The following is an 18,166-nucleotide window of genomic DNA, read 5'->3' as shown; positions in this document are numbered from 1 at the left end:
AAGCTGTTTACATAATCGCTCAAAATCAGATCCAAACCTTAAAGGTATAGGTCACCCAAAAATGAAAATTCTGTCAGCAGTTACTCATGCTTGTGTCATTATTTCTTCTGTGGGACACAATAGGAGATGTTTAGCGGAATGTTCACCCTGCTATTTCAATGAAAGTGAATGGTGACTAGGCTCTTTAACAATAGCAGACAGAATGATACGATAGATTTGTGTGCTGAAGAAAAACACAAAATGAGCTCTCAAAGCTTATTTGTGCAGTTTGAATATGCACAATATGTGGTCATATTTGGTCAAAAATGTCATCTCGTACACTCTTAAAAATAAATATTCTTTATCGGCATCTGTGAGGAACAAAAAAAGCTTCTTTACAATACAGGCAATACCAGACAAAATCATACGATAGCTTTGTGGGAGAAACAAAACCAAAATGAGCTCTCAAAGCTTATTTGTGCTTATTTGGTCAATAATGTGGTCAAATTCATTCAAAAACTTGGTCTTCTCCTAATACACCTCATAAACACTTCTTTATTGGCATCTATGTTTCAATGAAGAACTTTTAACATCCATGGAACCATTGCATTCTACAAAAGGTACTTTATAGTGGAAAAATGTTTTTAGATTATTAAAAGGTACTTCACATTAAAAAAAAAAATTATTTTAAGAACTGGAAGGTTCTTTAGGGATCACGAGTGGTTCTTTTGTGGCATTGCTGCAAAAACCACATTTTGGAACCTTTATTTTTAAGATGACTTTCAAAACCTTGGAAAATAGCACGCAAATTATGTTTTATGATCATTTTGCCATCATTGGAGCTTTCATTGTATTGAAAAGAGCAGCGCTAACATTCTGTTAAACATCTTGTTTTGTGTTCCATGCGAGCAAGAAAATAATACAGGTTTGGATGACATGAGTGTGAGTAAATGATGACAGAATTTTCATTCTCTAACCGATCTGCCAGCACTGGCAACCGCTCTGCTAATGTAAGTCGGTACAAATCTGCAAAGCCTTTATGAAGACAGCATCCAGCTTCTGAAACCCACTGGATGCTCGGATTCTATTCATGCGTGCCAGTGATGTCATCATTTACCAAGCATAGCTGGCAGCGGCACAGATGGCATAGTATAGACCAACAGAGAGAGAACGTGTCCATTTAAGGTCACATTGAAATGTGTATTATTAGCACCAGTTTCAGGCAGATTGAGTAATGTATAAGCAATGCATATGTGAGATGCGTAAGCACACTTATCTATAAGACTCTTTTACAGGTTTTATTGCTCACAGTTAGAGGTGACCTACTAGAGAGGATCGAAGTGGATCTTAATTCAAAAGACCTCACAGAAGTCTTTAAAAATAAAATAAAATTGCAGACAGTGGTGTTAATACAACAGCTCTGGCAACACAAAAAAAAATCCATCTTTTTCTAGTATGCATATTTTTCTTAGCACCTACAAAGAGCTTAATGCATACTGATAAGCATGAGGCATCAGTCGTGTATTACACTAGCATTGCGCTGGGTTGCGCTGTGATTGCATAGACCTCGTGAGAAAATGTAATTGCTTGTTTTGCTGTCTGTTCATTTCTTACTAAAGTGCGCCACCATGTGATAAGATGCAGTAATATAATCAGGACTTTGAATTTTAAATGGAACGTGTGCAATAGATATGGACTCTTACAGAAATTTAATGCATTTAATAATAGGTTAGAGAATTTTGAAAGTTATTAATTATAACTTTTTATTAAATAATACTAATAATAGTTGTTTTTTTGTTATCATTATAGATACATTTACACGTTCAGTAGATTGTTATTCAGATTTAATTATTTAGTCAAATTTCAATTTAATTTTATTTAGTGTTTTCTGATTAACAATTAACGTGATAGCTTGCAGAATGCATAAATTCAATGCAGTTTTCACTAGTTAAATATATAATTGTTGGCCTTTGGTTTCATAGACTGTTAAAATTCAAGTTTTTTTTAATTATTATTGGCATCTATGGTTCCATGAAAAATGTTTAACATCAATGGAATCTTTTCATTCCACAAAAGGTTCACAAAACTGTTCTCAAAAAAGCAAACACCATTTACTACTAATAATGTGAACTTAAATGAACCACTAACAACGTCGTGCTTAAAATAAGAAATTCATGAATTTATGTGCATTATCAGATTACCCTGAAGCCAATCTGTTAAACAATCTTTGTTTTTTTTATACAATTTTCCTCTAATCATCGTCCAATAAATCATATAGTGACTGAAATTATTATACACGTAGATTTTGACATTGCATTTACAAAAACGGAAGAAACCACATTAGAACAGTAACGATACAGTAACTATAAGCACCGCACAGTGTAAAGTAAAATAAACAGAATTTATTGCTCACTGTGCGGCGAGGGAGGGACGCGGAGACGAGCCCAGGTCTGCGATGGGAGGCGTAAAGGTGATGGCTGGGCGTGTGGATTAGAGGAGATGAAAGGGTCCGGAGAGGCGCTTTATCATGCACAGACTGCTCGGAAATTGAGTGGCGTCTCTCACACCAATTCTGACATGTCTGCACTCAAAAGAGAGGTGTGGGGGTGATGCTGGAATGGCACAGGGCTCTCTACAATTCCCAAACCTCTCCAAAGAGTCTGGAGCTGTAAAACACTCATTGTATTTGCATTCCTTACACTGCACTTCTGAAGGATAGGGTGCAATATGGCTGTTTATGTCTGCAATGTTGGTTATCAGCTGTAAATTCGTCTAAAACGGGTGTGCTGATAAAACTTTCCCCACATTATATCCCGGTTTAGTCTTGGTTGCTGAAGTGTGAGTGGATATCTCATGCCCAAGTGCGTTTAATGCAACTGCGTCTTTTATGTGCAAAGTGATTTAGAGGGTAGCAGGAGTTGAACTGTCAAAGATCACATGCGTGGCTTTTATTCCTCATGTCAAACTGGGATTTTTTTGTTTCCCCTTTGTTCGGATTTATTGCGGTAAACTATAGAGCTAAAAAGAATGGAGATTATACGCATGTGAACTTTGATATTTTCCAAGCCGTTAACTCTTTTATTCCATCTCCCTCTGTGAACTTTTGACTTTTTGATTTTCATAGAAATGCTTCGCGAGTATCTCAAACTCGTCTTAATGCATGCGTTGTGTCGTAATTTACCATAAGCGCAAAACGCGCTCTTGCGCGCCGGAGAATCGAAGCTCTGCCGCGAATCGGATTCTCATCTGCTTCCCTCTTGTGTTGTTTGGCCTCCCCAAATTCCTCACCAGTTCCTCGGCTCCCCTCGCGCTCCTCCTCCTCTTCTTTGTATCCGCGTCAAAACGAAGGGGGTGTGCTGAAGTGCGAGCAGAAGAAGGGAGGGTTAAGTTGTGCCATCGGAGCGCAGAGGTGTTAGTTCATGTCGAGAGAACCGACAGAGGGGGGAGAGAGTTTGGACTAGTTGCACTTATGTCTTTTCATCGTTCGTTTTAACTTCCATCCATGTGGCGCTTATGTCCATTACGCACCGACATCCACTTTCGTTGCGTTTTATGAAGCGGAGTTTGAAAATAACATTCTCAACAGATGTCAGACTCCGTTAGTGCCTCAGGTTATCTAGGTGTTTTACGCACAGCTGGTGTTTAAAATTGAGCTGGAGCGAAATTGAGGGGATTCAGAGGCACTGGACTTTCTGTTTTAGTCAAGTTACTAAAGGAAGCAGCAAGTGGATTACTATCATTTCCTAAATGTTTCCCCAGAGGAGGCTCTTGACGTTTCTATTTCTTGGACGAGGAAGGATGGATGTGAGAATGAACCAAGGACACCTACTTTTGGCAGTGGCTCTCATCGTCTGCAACTCACAGCTGCTGGTGGTCGCCAACTCGTGGTGGTAAGATCAGATTGTATTTGCAAACTAATTTAGGTTACTTATATATATTTCTAAAGAGTATCATATTGAGTTATGTGTCTTTGTGAAAGGATGAAACAATGCATAATAAAACCGTTAGCTGAGAACAAATGTGAAGGCTTTGTCACAATATTTACCTTGGGCAACAAATGGTCAAACTGTTTGTAAATAAGGGCTTTCAAGGCAACATGTCCTGAGGACAACAGGTTTTTCCAGCAGTTTTCAGTTTGATAATAAGTTACAGACACCATTAAACCGTCCAATAACTTAATATAACAAAAGAAAAAAAAAAAAGAATTTGCTTGAAATTAAACTGGTACATTGCAGAGAATCACGGGTTTAGAGTTTGACTTAGTCACGTGAAAACAATACAATACGCATTTCTATATCTTATTACATTCTCAAAAAAAAAAAAGAATAAAAATGATAGCCTAATTAAGTTTTACACTATAAATAATGATTTTGTGTCATGCATGCTGCAGGTTAGTTGTCCACACTGTATTTGGCTGATGGTCTGAGCTTTGGTCTTACTTTCTCAGGTCTTTAGCCATGAACCCTATCCAAAGACCGGAGATGTACATCATTGGAGCACAGCCTCTGTGCAGCCAGCTGACGGGCCTGTCTCAGGGTCAGAGGAAGCTCTGCCAGCTCTATCAGGACCATATGGTTTATATCGGAGAGGGGGCAAAGACGGGCATCAAGGAGTGTCAGTATCAGTTCAGGCAAAGGCGATGGAACTGTAGCACGGTGGACAACACATCCGTGTTCGGCCGCGTCATGCAGATAGGTGAGTAAAAGTGATGATGCTTACAATGCACTCAAAACAAGTATCTAAATTGATTAATTGCACAAAAATAAAGCATTCAGCTTTTGAATACATGCCTGCTTTGAAATGTCAGACCACAGTGTAGTTTTGAATTAGTCTATAAATAGTTAATGTTTTGTTCAGAATTGTCAGCTATTAATTAAAGTTCCTGATTTCATGTGGCTGGTGTAAATATTCACATGACCAGCTGTTTAATTCTAGTTTGCCCTTCTGAAAGATGCTTCATAAAAACAATACATAAAGCATGTAAAAATAAATGTATGTATATGGTATATAGATTATTTAAGGGTCTATTATTGTTTTAGTTTTTTGTGTTCTATTGTATTTTAGTGTCTGTCATATGAATGAATCATGATCACAATTCATGTAAAAATAGAAGTGGTCATGTTTTATAGAGACTATTTTAAATGAGACATGGAATATAAATATCCATTTGTTCTTGTGATATCTTCAAAAAAATATATGAAATTGCCTACTTTGCCAACTTTTTATTGAGCAACTGGGCAATTTTAAAACGCATTAAAAATAAATAACGCATATAAGCGCATGCTTTAATAAACGTTTTTGGTAAAGGTATAGTTTTGTTTAGTTATATGTAGCCTACATGTAAAGTGTTAATGGTGCGTGCTCAGCATGCATTGAACTGCTACGCGCTGCGCTCTTGACATCAGTTTGGTGATTTTCATATAACATTGTCTGTTATTTAAAAAATAATGGGTGCTCTGTATTAGTTTGTGCATGCATGTTTGCATTCGTGCAGATCTTTTATACAGCATATTTAAATGAAGAAAGTTTCTCCAGAATGTGCCAGTCCTTCATGTAGCCTGTAAGCAGCGTGTAGGCTACTTGAATCGAATGCATGCTCGTTTGCCTGTCGATCTCTCACAGAAAACAGCGCTCGTTGCCTCAATTGAGTGTTAGTTCCGCTCATCAGTGAAACAAGGTGTAAGACGCGACGTGCCCCTCTCCCATGCCCCCCCAAATAGCACGGGACTTATTTGCAGTCAATCGCGAGGTTTATATTGAGGTGTTAGTCGGGCCATTGTCCAGCGTCGCTTTTGAAATGCAATGACACGATGACACAGAGTCGGGATATCCGGGACTCTATTTGAAGTCTGGGCACCAAAGGCCAATAAAAGTGGTCCTCCGAATTCAATAGGCGCATCTCTGGAATGCAGGTACACACCCGTTTACACGCGCCGCTTTGTGTGTTTGATACTGTGAAACCGGCAACGAATTCGCATACAATTTTAAAATACTTTACTCTTTCTATAGTGTGTGATCTATCTATCTATCTATCTATCTATCTATCTATCTATCTATCTATCTATCTATCTATCTATCTATCTATCTATCTATCTATCTATCTATCTATCTATCTATCTAAAATTTGCTCTTAATAGTCTAAGTAGTTTGATATATATTTTTACATACTGAAAGTAGAGCTGAAAAGCCATAAAATCAAGTAAATTAATGTAAAAATGACAAGCTTGGGGTGAAACATTAACATTATAAGCCTCCTGCTCCTGTCATACATTTTTGTGCTTTTTTAAAACACAAAACAGTTACTTGTGGTCCGTCTAGTCAGGGGCAAGTTCACTTTCATTAAGGCATTGAGGAAGGCCGGATCATTAAAAAGGAATGCTCAAGGCCTGGAGTTTAAAAAACGTTTTGTTTGACAAATTTCCTCTCATAATTACTGTGTCGCTGAGCATTGATACAAAGTGCTTATCTCTAAATATGGTTGTACCAGCACTTTTTAACATGTTTAAACAGCTTTTAAACGTTAAACGCTATTAACTGTATTGCTTGTGCTGTTGAGGTATGTGAAATCTGCATTCCAGATGGCTTATTAGATGGGGGGGGGGGGGGGTTTATCAGGTAACACATGTACAACAGATGCGAAAAAGAGCACAAATTTTTATAAACCTAGCGCCTCTTTGGCAGGAAAGTTTTGCGGGTTATCATATGTCTCATATCAAGTGTACCAACACTGGAAAACCTGTCTCTTTTCGCTTGCGTTTCAATATATATCCATAGAGATATATATTTATATATATATAACAATGGAACAATGAATCAGTGCTGTCCATGTACATGCACACGTTTCTGATAATCTTATCTCTCACTGCAGGGCTTACCAGAAAGATTGTTACCATCTGTGGGGCTCTGGAAATGAGTTGTTGTACTCTTTGCCTTACTTCCTAAGTGAATAATCAAGAAAAATAGTGTACTGAAGAGTTGTGGATGATTTAACAAAGTGATTTGCAGCCAGTGGAATGTCGTCTGTGTCCTAATTATGTGTTTGTGTGTGTGTCTTCTGCAGGCAGCAGAGAAACAGCTTTTACTTACGCCATCAGCGCAGCGGGTGTCGTGAATGCGGTGAGTCGGGCGTGCCGCGAGGGTGAGCTTTCCACCTGCGGCTGCAGCCGAGCGGCTCGTCCCAAAGACCTCCAGAGAGACTGGCTATGGGGCGGCTGCGGGGACAACGTCAACTACGGCTACCGTTTCGCCCGGGAGTTTGTGGACGCCCGCGAGCGTGAGAAAAACTACCCACGTGGATCTGTTGAACATGCACGCACGCTTATGAACCTACAGAACAATGAAGCCGGGAGAATGGTGAGGAACTGAACACACATATCAGTTAATCATCTATTGATAGATAGAAATGAGTGAATCGTACCAAGCGTCTCCACGGTATCTTGACCCATTCTGTGGGCGTTAAATCCACTATGATCCATCTAATTTCATTTTGTGCAAGAGTCTACAGTGCACTGGTTTGGTTAAGGTGTGTTTCTACATGATTCACAACTGTTGCAACCTCTATTGTGTTATTGAGAAATAAGAGCCCAGATGTACACTTGAACGGATAAACACAGCTTTAGATATGTTTGTGCCTGAATAAACCAAAGGCAGCACTAATGTCTCCTGCAGATCACCACAAACACAATAACAAACACAGTTACTTCATTCTCCCTCTGTTGTTGAGTGAATGTGTTTACTTAGCTATACTTTGGGACCACAATTGTCTTTAGAAGTTAGCTATGTCTGACAAAATCAGATGTTCTCAAAGGTAAAATGGTTCATAATTTTTTAAGGGGTGGGGTTAGTGTGTGGTCTGTAGTAGTTATATTTAACTTTTAGGGATGTGCAATAACATCTATTTTTTTAAATTGACTAGTCAGTGAGTTGCCTGAAAAACTAGTCAGTTCATTTGTCTTAAGGAAGTCCATTTTCAGTTAAGATGCGGTCACATTGTTTGGTGAGGTTTGGCAGACAAAAGCCAGTTGGTTTAATAGGAATCCACACGATTGGGAGTTTTCCTCATGCAGATTTCTCAGTGTTTTGAAGTTCTGTTAAATTTCGCACAATGACCAAGAAGAAAGCTGCTTGGTTTGAAAGTGACTGAGCTGTGCTTCATACATCGCAACACTATTGATAACAGACAAGACCTTTTTGGCCATTATGCTAGTTTGGATTCACCTGACTCGATGTGTACTCTTTATAATAAGACAGAATGGAATATACCTAAAAGCATAATCCTTGTGAAAGGACACTCAAAAACAGTGAGAGAAATGATGCAGTGGCCAAAGACGTGTGCTTTAAAGTGGATGAATTCCTGTAGCTAGTGCATGGCACTTGAAACATCAAGGTAGTGGGTTTGTTTGTCAGGGAATGCATTAACTGATAAAAGTTGCTGTGGAAAAACAACATCTGTTTAAGGCATAGATGCAAGTAAAATTAAAATGGCTGTCTAGCAGCATGCACACATCTGGAAAAAAGCTTGTTTACCTGATTAGTCGGTTGTTGGATGATTAGTCAGTCATCAAGACTTTAACTTTGGGTTTATATAAAAATAACTGTAGTCTGTGGCATCTCTGCATTTAGATTACAGGCTAGTGAGAGAGCTAATTTAATGGAAATGTCGCCCATGCAAAGGCTAGTGCCCTTGGAGTCTGCTGGGGGTCAGGAAGTCAAAGCGCCACCAGGGATGAAGCGTCCCATGTTTCTCTGAATCAGCATGTAGCTCAGATCTAATCTTCCTTTGATTAATTTAATGGAGCAATCGATGCCAGAACAAATAGTTTTTTGTGTTTTTTTATAAGGTGATGTGTGGTAAATATGTTTAGTCAGGAACGCTCTGACACTGCACATTTTCTTGTTGAACGACTTCTCGCTGTTTTATAGAACAGCTATACGGTGGAGGGATTATTGGAGCGTTTCCAAGTATGTGAGTGTGTGTGTCTGGCTCCAACAAACTGTGGCCCCCCTGCCACGTTCAGGTGGGCATTAAACCCTCTCGGAGAAGGCACTGCAGAATGTCACCACATCCTGCCAAAACACGCCATCAAGCTGGAATGCATTTCTCCGTCCCTTTGCGAGTCCCACGCTTTGTCATACCACACCCCGATCCCATCCTCTTTCCCCTCAGTTATTTGAGTGCTTTTAAAACGAAGCGGCCTCATAAAAAGTCCATTTGCCTGCCGATGTGGGTGCTTGCCGTGCACAGAGCACCGCCGCATATGTTTGTCTTAGAGAAGATGAGTGTATTTAAGGTGTTTACAGAAGAGAGGGCCTCTTTTCTGGAGTTATGGCACATCTGAGATCCCTGGCTCTTCTCCTGGAGGTTCCCGGAGGTGAGGAGGTCAAGGTCTGGATGGGTGCTGTATGTGCACGAGGGCGAGATTATATCTCAATTGAATCCTTTTTGTTCTTTTTTGAGTTATTGGCATCTGCTTTTTTGGTGGAGGTGGATTTGAAGGTGGGGTGTGACCCCCGAGACTCCCGCCTCCCTGGCGTTCCCTTTCTGCAGGGCCTGTTTGCCGGAGATTTGTCTTGCTTGGAAAGGCTTAGTCTTGGTGGGCTTTTGTGGAGGCGACAGAAGCGTATCGGATGCCCCTCGGTGTGGAGTCGGGACGGGCGGGGGATGTAAGGGTGTAGTGAAAGGTGGTGCGTGTGGTTCCGGCCCTGTGGGTCACAAAGGCTTGTGACCCAGACTGTACAGAGAGGAGGAGGCCTACACCCTTTATAAAGGTCTTTCATTCTAAATCAACTGCAGCGGAGACAAACACACACACACCTTAATCTAAAGCACTTTATTGCGTACTCACACACACACGTAACGCATTTTAATATACTGGGAAGGCTTTCGGACTCGCTCATTCAGTGAATTTATCTGCATTACTAATGTTTGAATGCTTTTGTATTCACAGACACGCATGTTTACTTAGCTATCTAAATGAGGAGCAACCATATACTTCTCTTGTTTTTTATTTACGCAACTAGTCAAAAGTGACTGAATAATGCCCCTTATGATCTTATAAAACTTCAGATTTGAAGACATATTATCAAGTACTTAAAGCTGGTTGTGTTGACAAATAGAAATTGAATTTATTTACAAAATGACATTGGATGAAATTAAAATGGATGAGTTGGACTGGTTGCTGAAGGAATACAGCATACATGGGAACTCCAAGACAGTATGGAAAGTAGAAATCTAGGCAAAAATATAAATAAAATGAAATGAAAACTAGCAGCATCAAACACCAGCTTCATAGTATGAATAAAGTATAACAATTAGTGTATGTTTTACAAGAAAATAATATAAATAATAGTATTTCAGTCCTTATACTTAAAAAAATGTTGAATTCATTGTTACTTGCTGTTTCTTTGTAATTATTTGTGAAATTTACTAGCAATTACTGATTGAAAATTGTTTCCTAGATTTTGAGTTTCCTAGACTAAAATAAACTAAGATTTTTATATGCTGTGTGTGTGTGTGTGTGTGTGTGTGTGTGTGTGTGTACACATATATATTTGTATTTTGTATATTTCCTACAATGAAAAACAGAATAATATAATATAAAAATTAATTATAATTTCTTTATTTCTTTATTTTTACATTGTACCAAAAAAATGAAACCGATTTACTTGCAAAAAATGATTTGCTTAAATAATGAATAATTTTTATTCATGATGGCATCCTCACAGTATTGTTTTGCCAGATTTAGTCCCCACTTTAGTCCCCATTATGTAGCAGAATAAACCTTACATAAAAAACAAACATAGATCTTTTAAAATACGTCTCATTACTACTGATACGTAGTTGTGGCCTTGAAAACTGCTACATTTTCTTAGCATTGCTCAGAGAGACTTATTTGTTTACTGTAGATTCTTTTTCCTGTCCCGCGTCTCTTATCTCTACACCTCCAGGGATGGTTGTTTGGCGTCTCCGCACTCCGCCCCGACCCCACCCAGCAGCCAACCCTGACCCCGTCTGAGCGTGCTCCATTGTGCGCAGCACCGCATGCGTGTCCCTTCCACGCACCGATGAGCCTGTCTATCCATCACACCTTGGTCACTTGGGCCAAAAAGAGAGAAAAGAGAGAAAAGGAGATAGATGAAAGTGAGGACGAATAAAAGAGCGAAACGGCGGCCTTTATGTGAACACAGTTTCAGTTGGGCGCACATGTTGCATAGAAATGCTCAAAAACCCTTTTGTGTGAGATCGTTTGGATGAGGTAGCGGAACTGCCGCTTGACACGCAAGATTGTAAATAGCCCAGAATGGCTTGCGTGATGTGGGCCGCTGCTGTTTGGGAAAGTGTGTGTGTGTGTGTGTGTTGTTTCTGGATTGCAGACAGGTATGCAGGTAGGGCTGGTGATGACAGAGACTTGAAAGGTGTTGGAACTCCCCTTAATGTCTGTGTGCGAGCAGGTAAAATGGAGGGGGCTTAAACAGCTGCCACCGGAGGGGGGTTGAAGAGTCGTGGCAGCACATCCTCAAAGACGACCGTTAAATGTTCTCACGTGAGGTGTTAAAGGGAGGAGCACTGCCTGCGCTTAAATGACAGAGAAACAGAGAGAGAAATGCCTTTAATGTTCCCTCGTTCAGGACACTAAACAGACACAAAAGACACAGCAAACACCCCACGTCACAAACCAGGGCAGGAAATACCCACACTGGCCACCCAACCTTGATTGAGCCCAGACATTGTACTCATTAGCTTGTTTTTGTGTTTGTCGGTGAGACGCGACGCATTCGGTGCGGCCCGTTGTGGGCGGTTAATGAAAAGTAATAGTCTGTTAATGTTACATGTAAAATAATTAAAAAGGAAAGGGAAGAACAGCCGTTAGTTTAGTACGACAATATATCGAGCGCTTCTATATTGATTCAGCTGGGTGTTTCATTGAATTTAATCAGCAGGAAGTCTGCTGTCAGTGGTCTCGGGACTCTCTGTGTGTTCTAGAACAGAATGACTATTCATCCCATTGTTCTCCAAATGCTCTCACTGCGGCTCTCTGTTTGTAAAGGGACCGTAAACTCAAAGGCTTCTGGAGGCCCCTCCAGGTTCAAACGGACTGGTGCACTGAACACATTTGGTCTCTAGAGGGCGCCGTTGATCCTTCAAAGTTTATTTTGCAGCTGTTAATGGTTCTACTGTTGTGTTCCCTAAAGAAAATTAATTCATTAAATAAGTAATAAGTAAGGTATATGGTTCCTAGGATATTCTGGATGGTTGCTTCCTATCATATGAAAAAGTAAAAGTAACAGCGCAACTCTATCATTCACGTTAGAAGCACTTGTCAGTTGCATTGTCCCTAACACAAACATATGCATGATCTTTAGTTATTATTAACGATTAATCGCATCCAAAATAATAATCCAAAATAATCCAAGTTTTTGTTAATGTAATATGTGTGTACTGTGTATATTTATTATGTATATATAAATACACACAAATAGTGTATATTTTGAAAATATATACATGCATGTGTGTGTGTGTTCTTATATACATAATATATGTATATGTATATGTATGTATATGTGTGTGTGTATATAGGCCTAATTTTATTGATTTCATATTTAAATTTTAAATATAAATTTTACATTTATTGTTTATTTTATTAAAATAAATACAATTAAAATATTATTTATTTATTTTTTACATATATACATTTTAAATGTTTACATTTATACTTTTATTATTTAATGTTTATTTCAAAATGTTTACAAAAATATTATTTATTATTATCTTTAATATTTCACACATCTTTATCATAATTTCATATACATGTTTAAATTTTCCTTGCAAAGAAAAGTTGCAATAATAGCTGGAAATTATAACTTTTATATAATTATACAGGAAACTGCAAGACAGACATAAATTCATACGTTTCAACACTTTTTGGTGAAACATTATGGCATACATGGCAAAATATTATTGATTAGTTTATAATTTTCAGCCCTTTTCTTGCATTTTAGACAATATTAGCCAGTATAATAATTTTACCAGATGAAACGTTGACATCATAAAAGGCATGATTCAGGCAATATTTATTTATTTAGTGCTTATTTGTATAGATGTCACCAGTGGAAAGTAAGCATGGACCCTTTTGGTATTCAAGCTGGAAAAGACCATATTTTATACTTCCATAATTTGGTGCTGATTATTGGTTATTGGTATTGGTAAAGTAACATTGTCTTGAAAATATTCTCTCAACACTTTTTAATTCTTTGAAATTCTTTCTCCACTCACAGGCAGTGTACAATCTGGCCAACGTCGCATGCAAGTGTCACGGAGTCTCCGGTTCGTGCAGCCTGAAAACCTGTTGGCTCCAGCTGGCTGACTTCCGCCATGTGGGAGAGTTCCTGAAAGAGAAGTACGACAGCGCCGCCGCCATGCGCATCAGCCGACGAGGCAAGCTGGAGCTGGTCAACAACCGCTTTAACCCCCCGACGGGCGAGGACCTGGTCTACATCGACCCCAGCCCGGACTACTGCCTGCGTAACGAGACCACCGGCTCTCTGGGCACCCAGGGCCGCCTGTGCAACAAGACCTCGGAGGGCATGGACGGCTGCGAGCTCATGTGCTGCGGTCGCGGTTACGACCAGTTCAAGACCTACAAACACGAGCGCTGCCACTGCAAGTTCCACTGGTGCTGCTACGTCAAGTGCAAGCGCTGCACGTCGCTCGTAGACCAGTTTGTGTGCAAGTAGCAGCCTAGGGACGGGACAGACACCTTGGAGAGGCACTGAGCAATTAGCGGGAGAGGAACGGGACCCTTAACGGACCCAGAGGGGGAACTTAGAGATAATTAAATGTAAAATGATATATTAAATAGCAACAAATTAAAGTATATAAATAAGTGTACGTGTGCCGTTGATAGTAATTTAATGACCTTTCTGACTCAAGAATCAAAAGTTGGACGTCATTGATGAAAAGGAGGCACCGGTGTGATGTTTTCTGGTTCAAGCTGTTGTTCTCTCGATGTTTGAATTCAGAGAGGCACAAACTGTTTGCTTGTTCTAAAAAGAAGAGCCTAAACTCTTTAGAGACTCTAGAAACGGTAGAGATGCAGAAAGAGGACCGAGAACAACGGCTCGTCGCCCATCACCTTTTCCAGACCTTCGGTCCGCCGCTGATTCGCCTTCCACAAACACACTCCACCTTGCCGATTTCAGAGCTCTTAAGAACCTTGAGTCAGAGAAATGCGGAATTCCAGTGTTAAATACAGTGTTCCATGATGTCATAAAGATCCTTGAGATATGACAAGAACAGAATGCTGCCTGTTACCCGTCACACAAGCATTTCTGCTAAGAAACCTGGAGAGACGTGTGAAAGATGAAACCAGGAATGTTTTTACCTGAATTAGAGCAACACGCACACACAAAACCCTTTATTTTTCCAAAATCATTCGATTTATATCCTTCATATAGGCTTTCAGAAGTCTGTTATGAACCTTTGATGCAGTTCAGGGGCTTCAATACATCATATCTTGGAATTACATCTAATCAAGAGCAGAGAATATTGTGTTTGTTCTGTCACTGTCTTTGTCATTGTTGGTTGAAATGGTTCAAAGCCTCACGGTAATGAATGTGTGTCTGGTAAATCAAAATAGGAAAAAAAAAAAATCAAGGCTACATGATAAGGACTGCAAAAACTATTATTGTAACCAAATACTAGTGGTTCAGATTATATTTTATTAATTGCTTCTCATTTTATACATCATATGTATTGTTCTGATTATTATTTTTTGATAAAGAAGCTTTTTACTGGGGATTTATATGCGAGCAGAGAAGATATTACTGGCCACTGGATGGATCGGGCGATCATAGCCAAGCTCTCCCACTGTCAGGCCACAGAACAAGACAATAAGATCTTTTGTTCATTCATGAGCGTTTTGGAGGAAAACTACACTTGTAAATAACAGTCAGTCAGTCATATATGCCATTAACACTTACAATCTCTTTGACATGTCATTCCATTTGTTTGCTGCCCTGTGATCATATGCTTGTTGTGTGTATTCCCCCTCATTCAAACCAGTAATATTAAAAATATAAATAGAGATTACCATCACCTGCTCTGCTGGTTTACTTCTGTTTAACTCTCTGTGTTTGTTCTGTTTGCTTTTTGGAATGACTTCATCACATTTATAACCAGGATTCTAGATTGCATAAAATTATATGTGCTTAAGTCATTAAAATGCTGCTCATATTATCTATTCTACTGATATGGTCAAACATTTTTGGCATCATACATTATGTATATGTTGTAAACTAAACATAATGTAACCTTTACACTTACATTCAATATTTTTCATACAGGCAGTGGTCATGTGATTGGTTAGTTAGGGTAGTGCAATATTTCAATTTTGAGAGGAATAAAAATGAGGCTGTGAAGGATAGAAGTGCATGTGCTATTTAACAACATACCGATTATTTAGCTGATGAAACATCAGTTTTAAAAGTTGTGAATTGTGATTATTGTGATCTAGGACCATTATACAGTGTGTGCCTTTTTTAAAGACTCCAAGTCTATCCATCACGGCCTCGTTTTCAATATGGCATCTAACTTGAAAGGTCTGTATTGCTCGTGATTTCTGGAGAGGTCGCAGGGTGGGGCGGCACTTGCTTTTCTTTAAACCTAACCAAACACCAACATCTCAATTCAAATTCCAGTTCCCCCTTTTTCACTGGTCCGGACTAGTTTCAATGCTGCTGTCTGTCTGCAGTTCCCACCGCATTATTAGTAGATCAGCTCACTGGTTTTGTTATGCAATTAGTAGACACTGGCACGAACTGCATGTGCTGTGTGAACCCGCACGCAGTTTGGGAGAGTTTCCAATGACTCTGGCTCAATACCAGGCACAGAAAGTATTGACAGGTGCAGATCTGTCTGCATGCCCTCCTCTAACATCTGTTTTGCAAATAGGTGAGTACTTTTTTTTTCATTTGGATGGTTATCAGCTTCATTTAATGTTGGGCCAGAACACAGAGGCTTATGTTACACTTATTTAGTTTCTCATTGGTTTTGTTTGGTCAAATGATAAACCATGACCTGAGCTGGTTTAGACTGGAATTCTCCAGAAAGCTCATATAAGCCAAAACACCACAGGAAACACATAACCACATACAGACCACTATTGAAACTAGCGCTTACATATAGCATTTTTTTCTGCATATTTTCTGCATTTATTTCATATTTTCTTTTTTTTTATTTGCTTTAATACATATTTCATATTACAAATTATATTATCCTTAAGAGTTCGAGTGAAAAGTCGAACTGTTACTGAATAAATAAGAATTTTAGATTTCCTGAAAAGTGTGACCTAGAAATAATGCAGAAATTTTCTTAAATTCTTACATATATTTCTGTGTCCATATTTTATATTTTTAAATCCTAAAACTTTTTTTATTAGACATAATTAAATCACACTTTGATTGTCGTCATAAAAAATAGTATGTGGTGTAGTAACCTATTTACTCACCTACATACAGACTTCAGTCTTTATTAGTGATAATGGTCAAAGCAGTGGCATAATTTCTCAGTAAAGATCATAGTACATTTTCTCTATAACCTTTGTCATCGATTACATCATTAGTAAATCAAGCAGGCTACGTTCCAACATTGCACAATTAAAGCTGTTAGCACAGATATCATATCTGAATAGTTAGGGAGGGATGTCACTGCATATCCCCACTTTCTGTCATGCAAATATTTGAATCTGTGTAATCGATTGCACAAAATCATAGCCTTCAATTCATCACAGGCCCATGACAGCAAGGTTGTTAACATTATAGACATTGGGGGATTCAGCGTCTTCCTCAGTATCCCAATAGCACTCGATAAACATGGGTTGTTCAAAGATAGATTTGTAAACTTTTTACATATGTCTCCCTCTCAAACTTATCAATATTTGATTACATCCTTAAATGACAATATTCTAATGCTTGTGAGTGATATTTTTCTAAATTAATAAGTGAAGTTATTAAAATAGGTAATATTTAAACATTAACATTTTACATAAAAATACACAGTGACGGTGAACAAAAAGAAACAAAAAAACATGAAAGAAAACCACACAAACAAACAAGTCATCCGCGGACTACAAATCCCGTCTAACCAGTCATCCTCAAACTCGGTCACGTGACCTCTACGCACGTTCTGATTGGCCACTCTGCCCTCACGCGAGGGACGTCACATTGAAACGCAACTATATCCAGAAAATCCAGCCAGGTCGAGTCAGTCAGTATTAAGTCCACTGGATGCGCAGCGCCGCTCCGACGAAAACACACGCTTGAAGGACAAACGCTCGCCGCTTACGCAAACAGGTGAGCAAAAACCCGACACCCCCATGTAGTCGTTGGAGTATATTTAGAGTGTTTCTGACTGTATTTCTGCGCTAATGAAGTTGTTTGTGTCAGTATTGCTAGCTGACTAACGTTAGCTCCCGTTGCTACGCTGCCTGGAACGGTCCGTCTGTTGTTTTCCAGCTTTTATCTTAACGGAAATTTGATTTTAAACGATTTAAAAGATTGGTATATTATCATAGACACATCTAAAAGCTTCTGAAGGACATTATGAACCTGAAGAAAGAAAAGTATGTGGTCTAAACCCTGTGTATTAGTCACTTTCAGACTTGTTTGTGTCAGTCTCTGAGAGGTGTGTGTTCACTGATGAGTTTTCATGCTTGTCTTGTATTTTTCCAAGTTTTTATGCCCAAAGAGTTCTGTCCGAGTTTCGCGACAATAGAAGATGCTGTTTTTGTTTGGGTTGTAAACAAAGCAGCTTCGATTTAAAGGAACATTTCACCCAAATGAAACATTGTCATCCTGTACTCACCTACATGTTGTTGCAAACCCCTATGAGTTTCTGTCTTACTAAAAACACAAGAGGAGATGTTAGGCAGGATGATCACCTTAGTCACCAATCACTTAGAGTTCATGTTTTTCCCAACACAAAGAAAGTGAATGGTGACGTCTTCCTTAACATCTCCTTTTTTGTTTTGAGGAAGACAGAAAGGCATACAAGTTTGTAACAACGTGAGGATGAGTAAATGATGATGGAGTTGTAATTTTTAGGTGAGCAAACAATTTAATTAACAGGATTGAACTGGTAGAGGTCAAATGATGATGGACATTAGTAGAGGCGTTTTTTTTTTAATATAGT

At 39.0% G+C, this 18,166-nt stretch overlaps 2 protein-coding genes across 3 annotated transcripts in view; both read left to right on the top strand.

The window, feature by feature from the left end:
* The window catches only part of LOC306858575 (protein Wnt-5b), a gene marked incomplete at its 5' end in the record, with an annotated part of 79,334 nt that extends 64,267 nt beyond the window's left edge, over positions 1 to 15,067 (top strand). The window contains 4 exons of one of the 2 annotated variants that reach the window (XM_079399163.1): positions 3,739 to 3,869; positions 4,427 to 4,674; positions 7,040 to 7,332; positions 13,255 to 15,067. In XM_079399163.1, the coding sequence (XP_079255289.1) occupies positions 3,778 to 3,869; positions 4,427 to 4,674; positions 7,040 to 7,332; positions 13,255 to 13,713 (1,092 nt within the window). In that variant the 3' untranslated portion in view covers positions 13,714 to 15,067. Of the gene's footprint in view, positions 1 to 3,726; positions 3,870 to 4,426; positions 4,675 to 7,039; positions 7,333 to 13,254 lie in introns of those variants that run through there. The other variant, XM_079399162.1, reaches the window with a different exon arrangement.
* A 2,129-nt stretch (positions 15,068 to 17,196) lies between these two features.
* LOC306858975 (adiponectin receptor protein 2-like) overlaps positions 17,197 to 18,166 on the top strand; it is a 39,320-nt gene continuing 38,350 nt past the window's right edge. The window contains exon 1 of the mRNA XM_079399792.1: positions 17,197 to 17,328. The gene's annotated coding sequence lies outside the window, so the exon portion shown is untranslated. The remainder of the gene's footprint in view (positions 17,329 to 18,166) is intronic.

The sequence above is a fragment of the Barbus barbus genome, assembly GCF_936440315.1.
Source record: "Barbus barbus genome assembly, chromosome: 39".
Lineage (NCBI taxonomy): Eukaryota > Metazoa > Chordata > Actinopteri > Cypriniformes > Cyprinidae > Barbus > Barbus barbus.
This window is presented reverse-complemented; position numbering and strand designations above follow the sequence as displayed.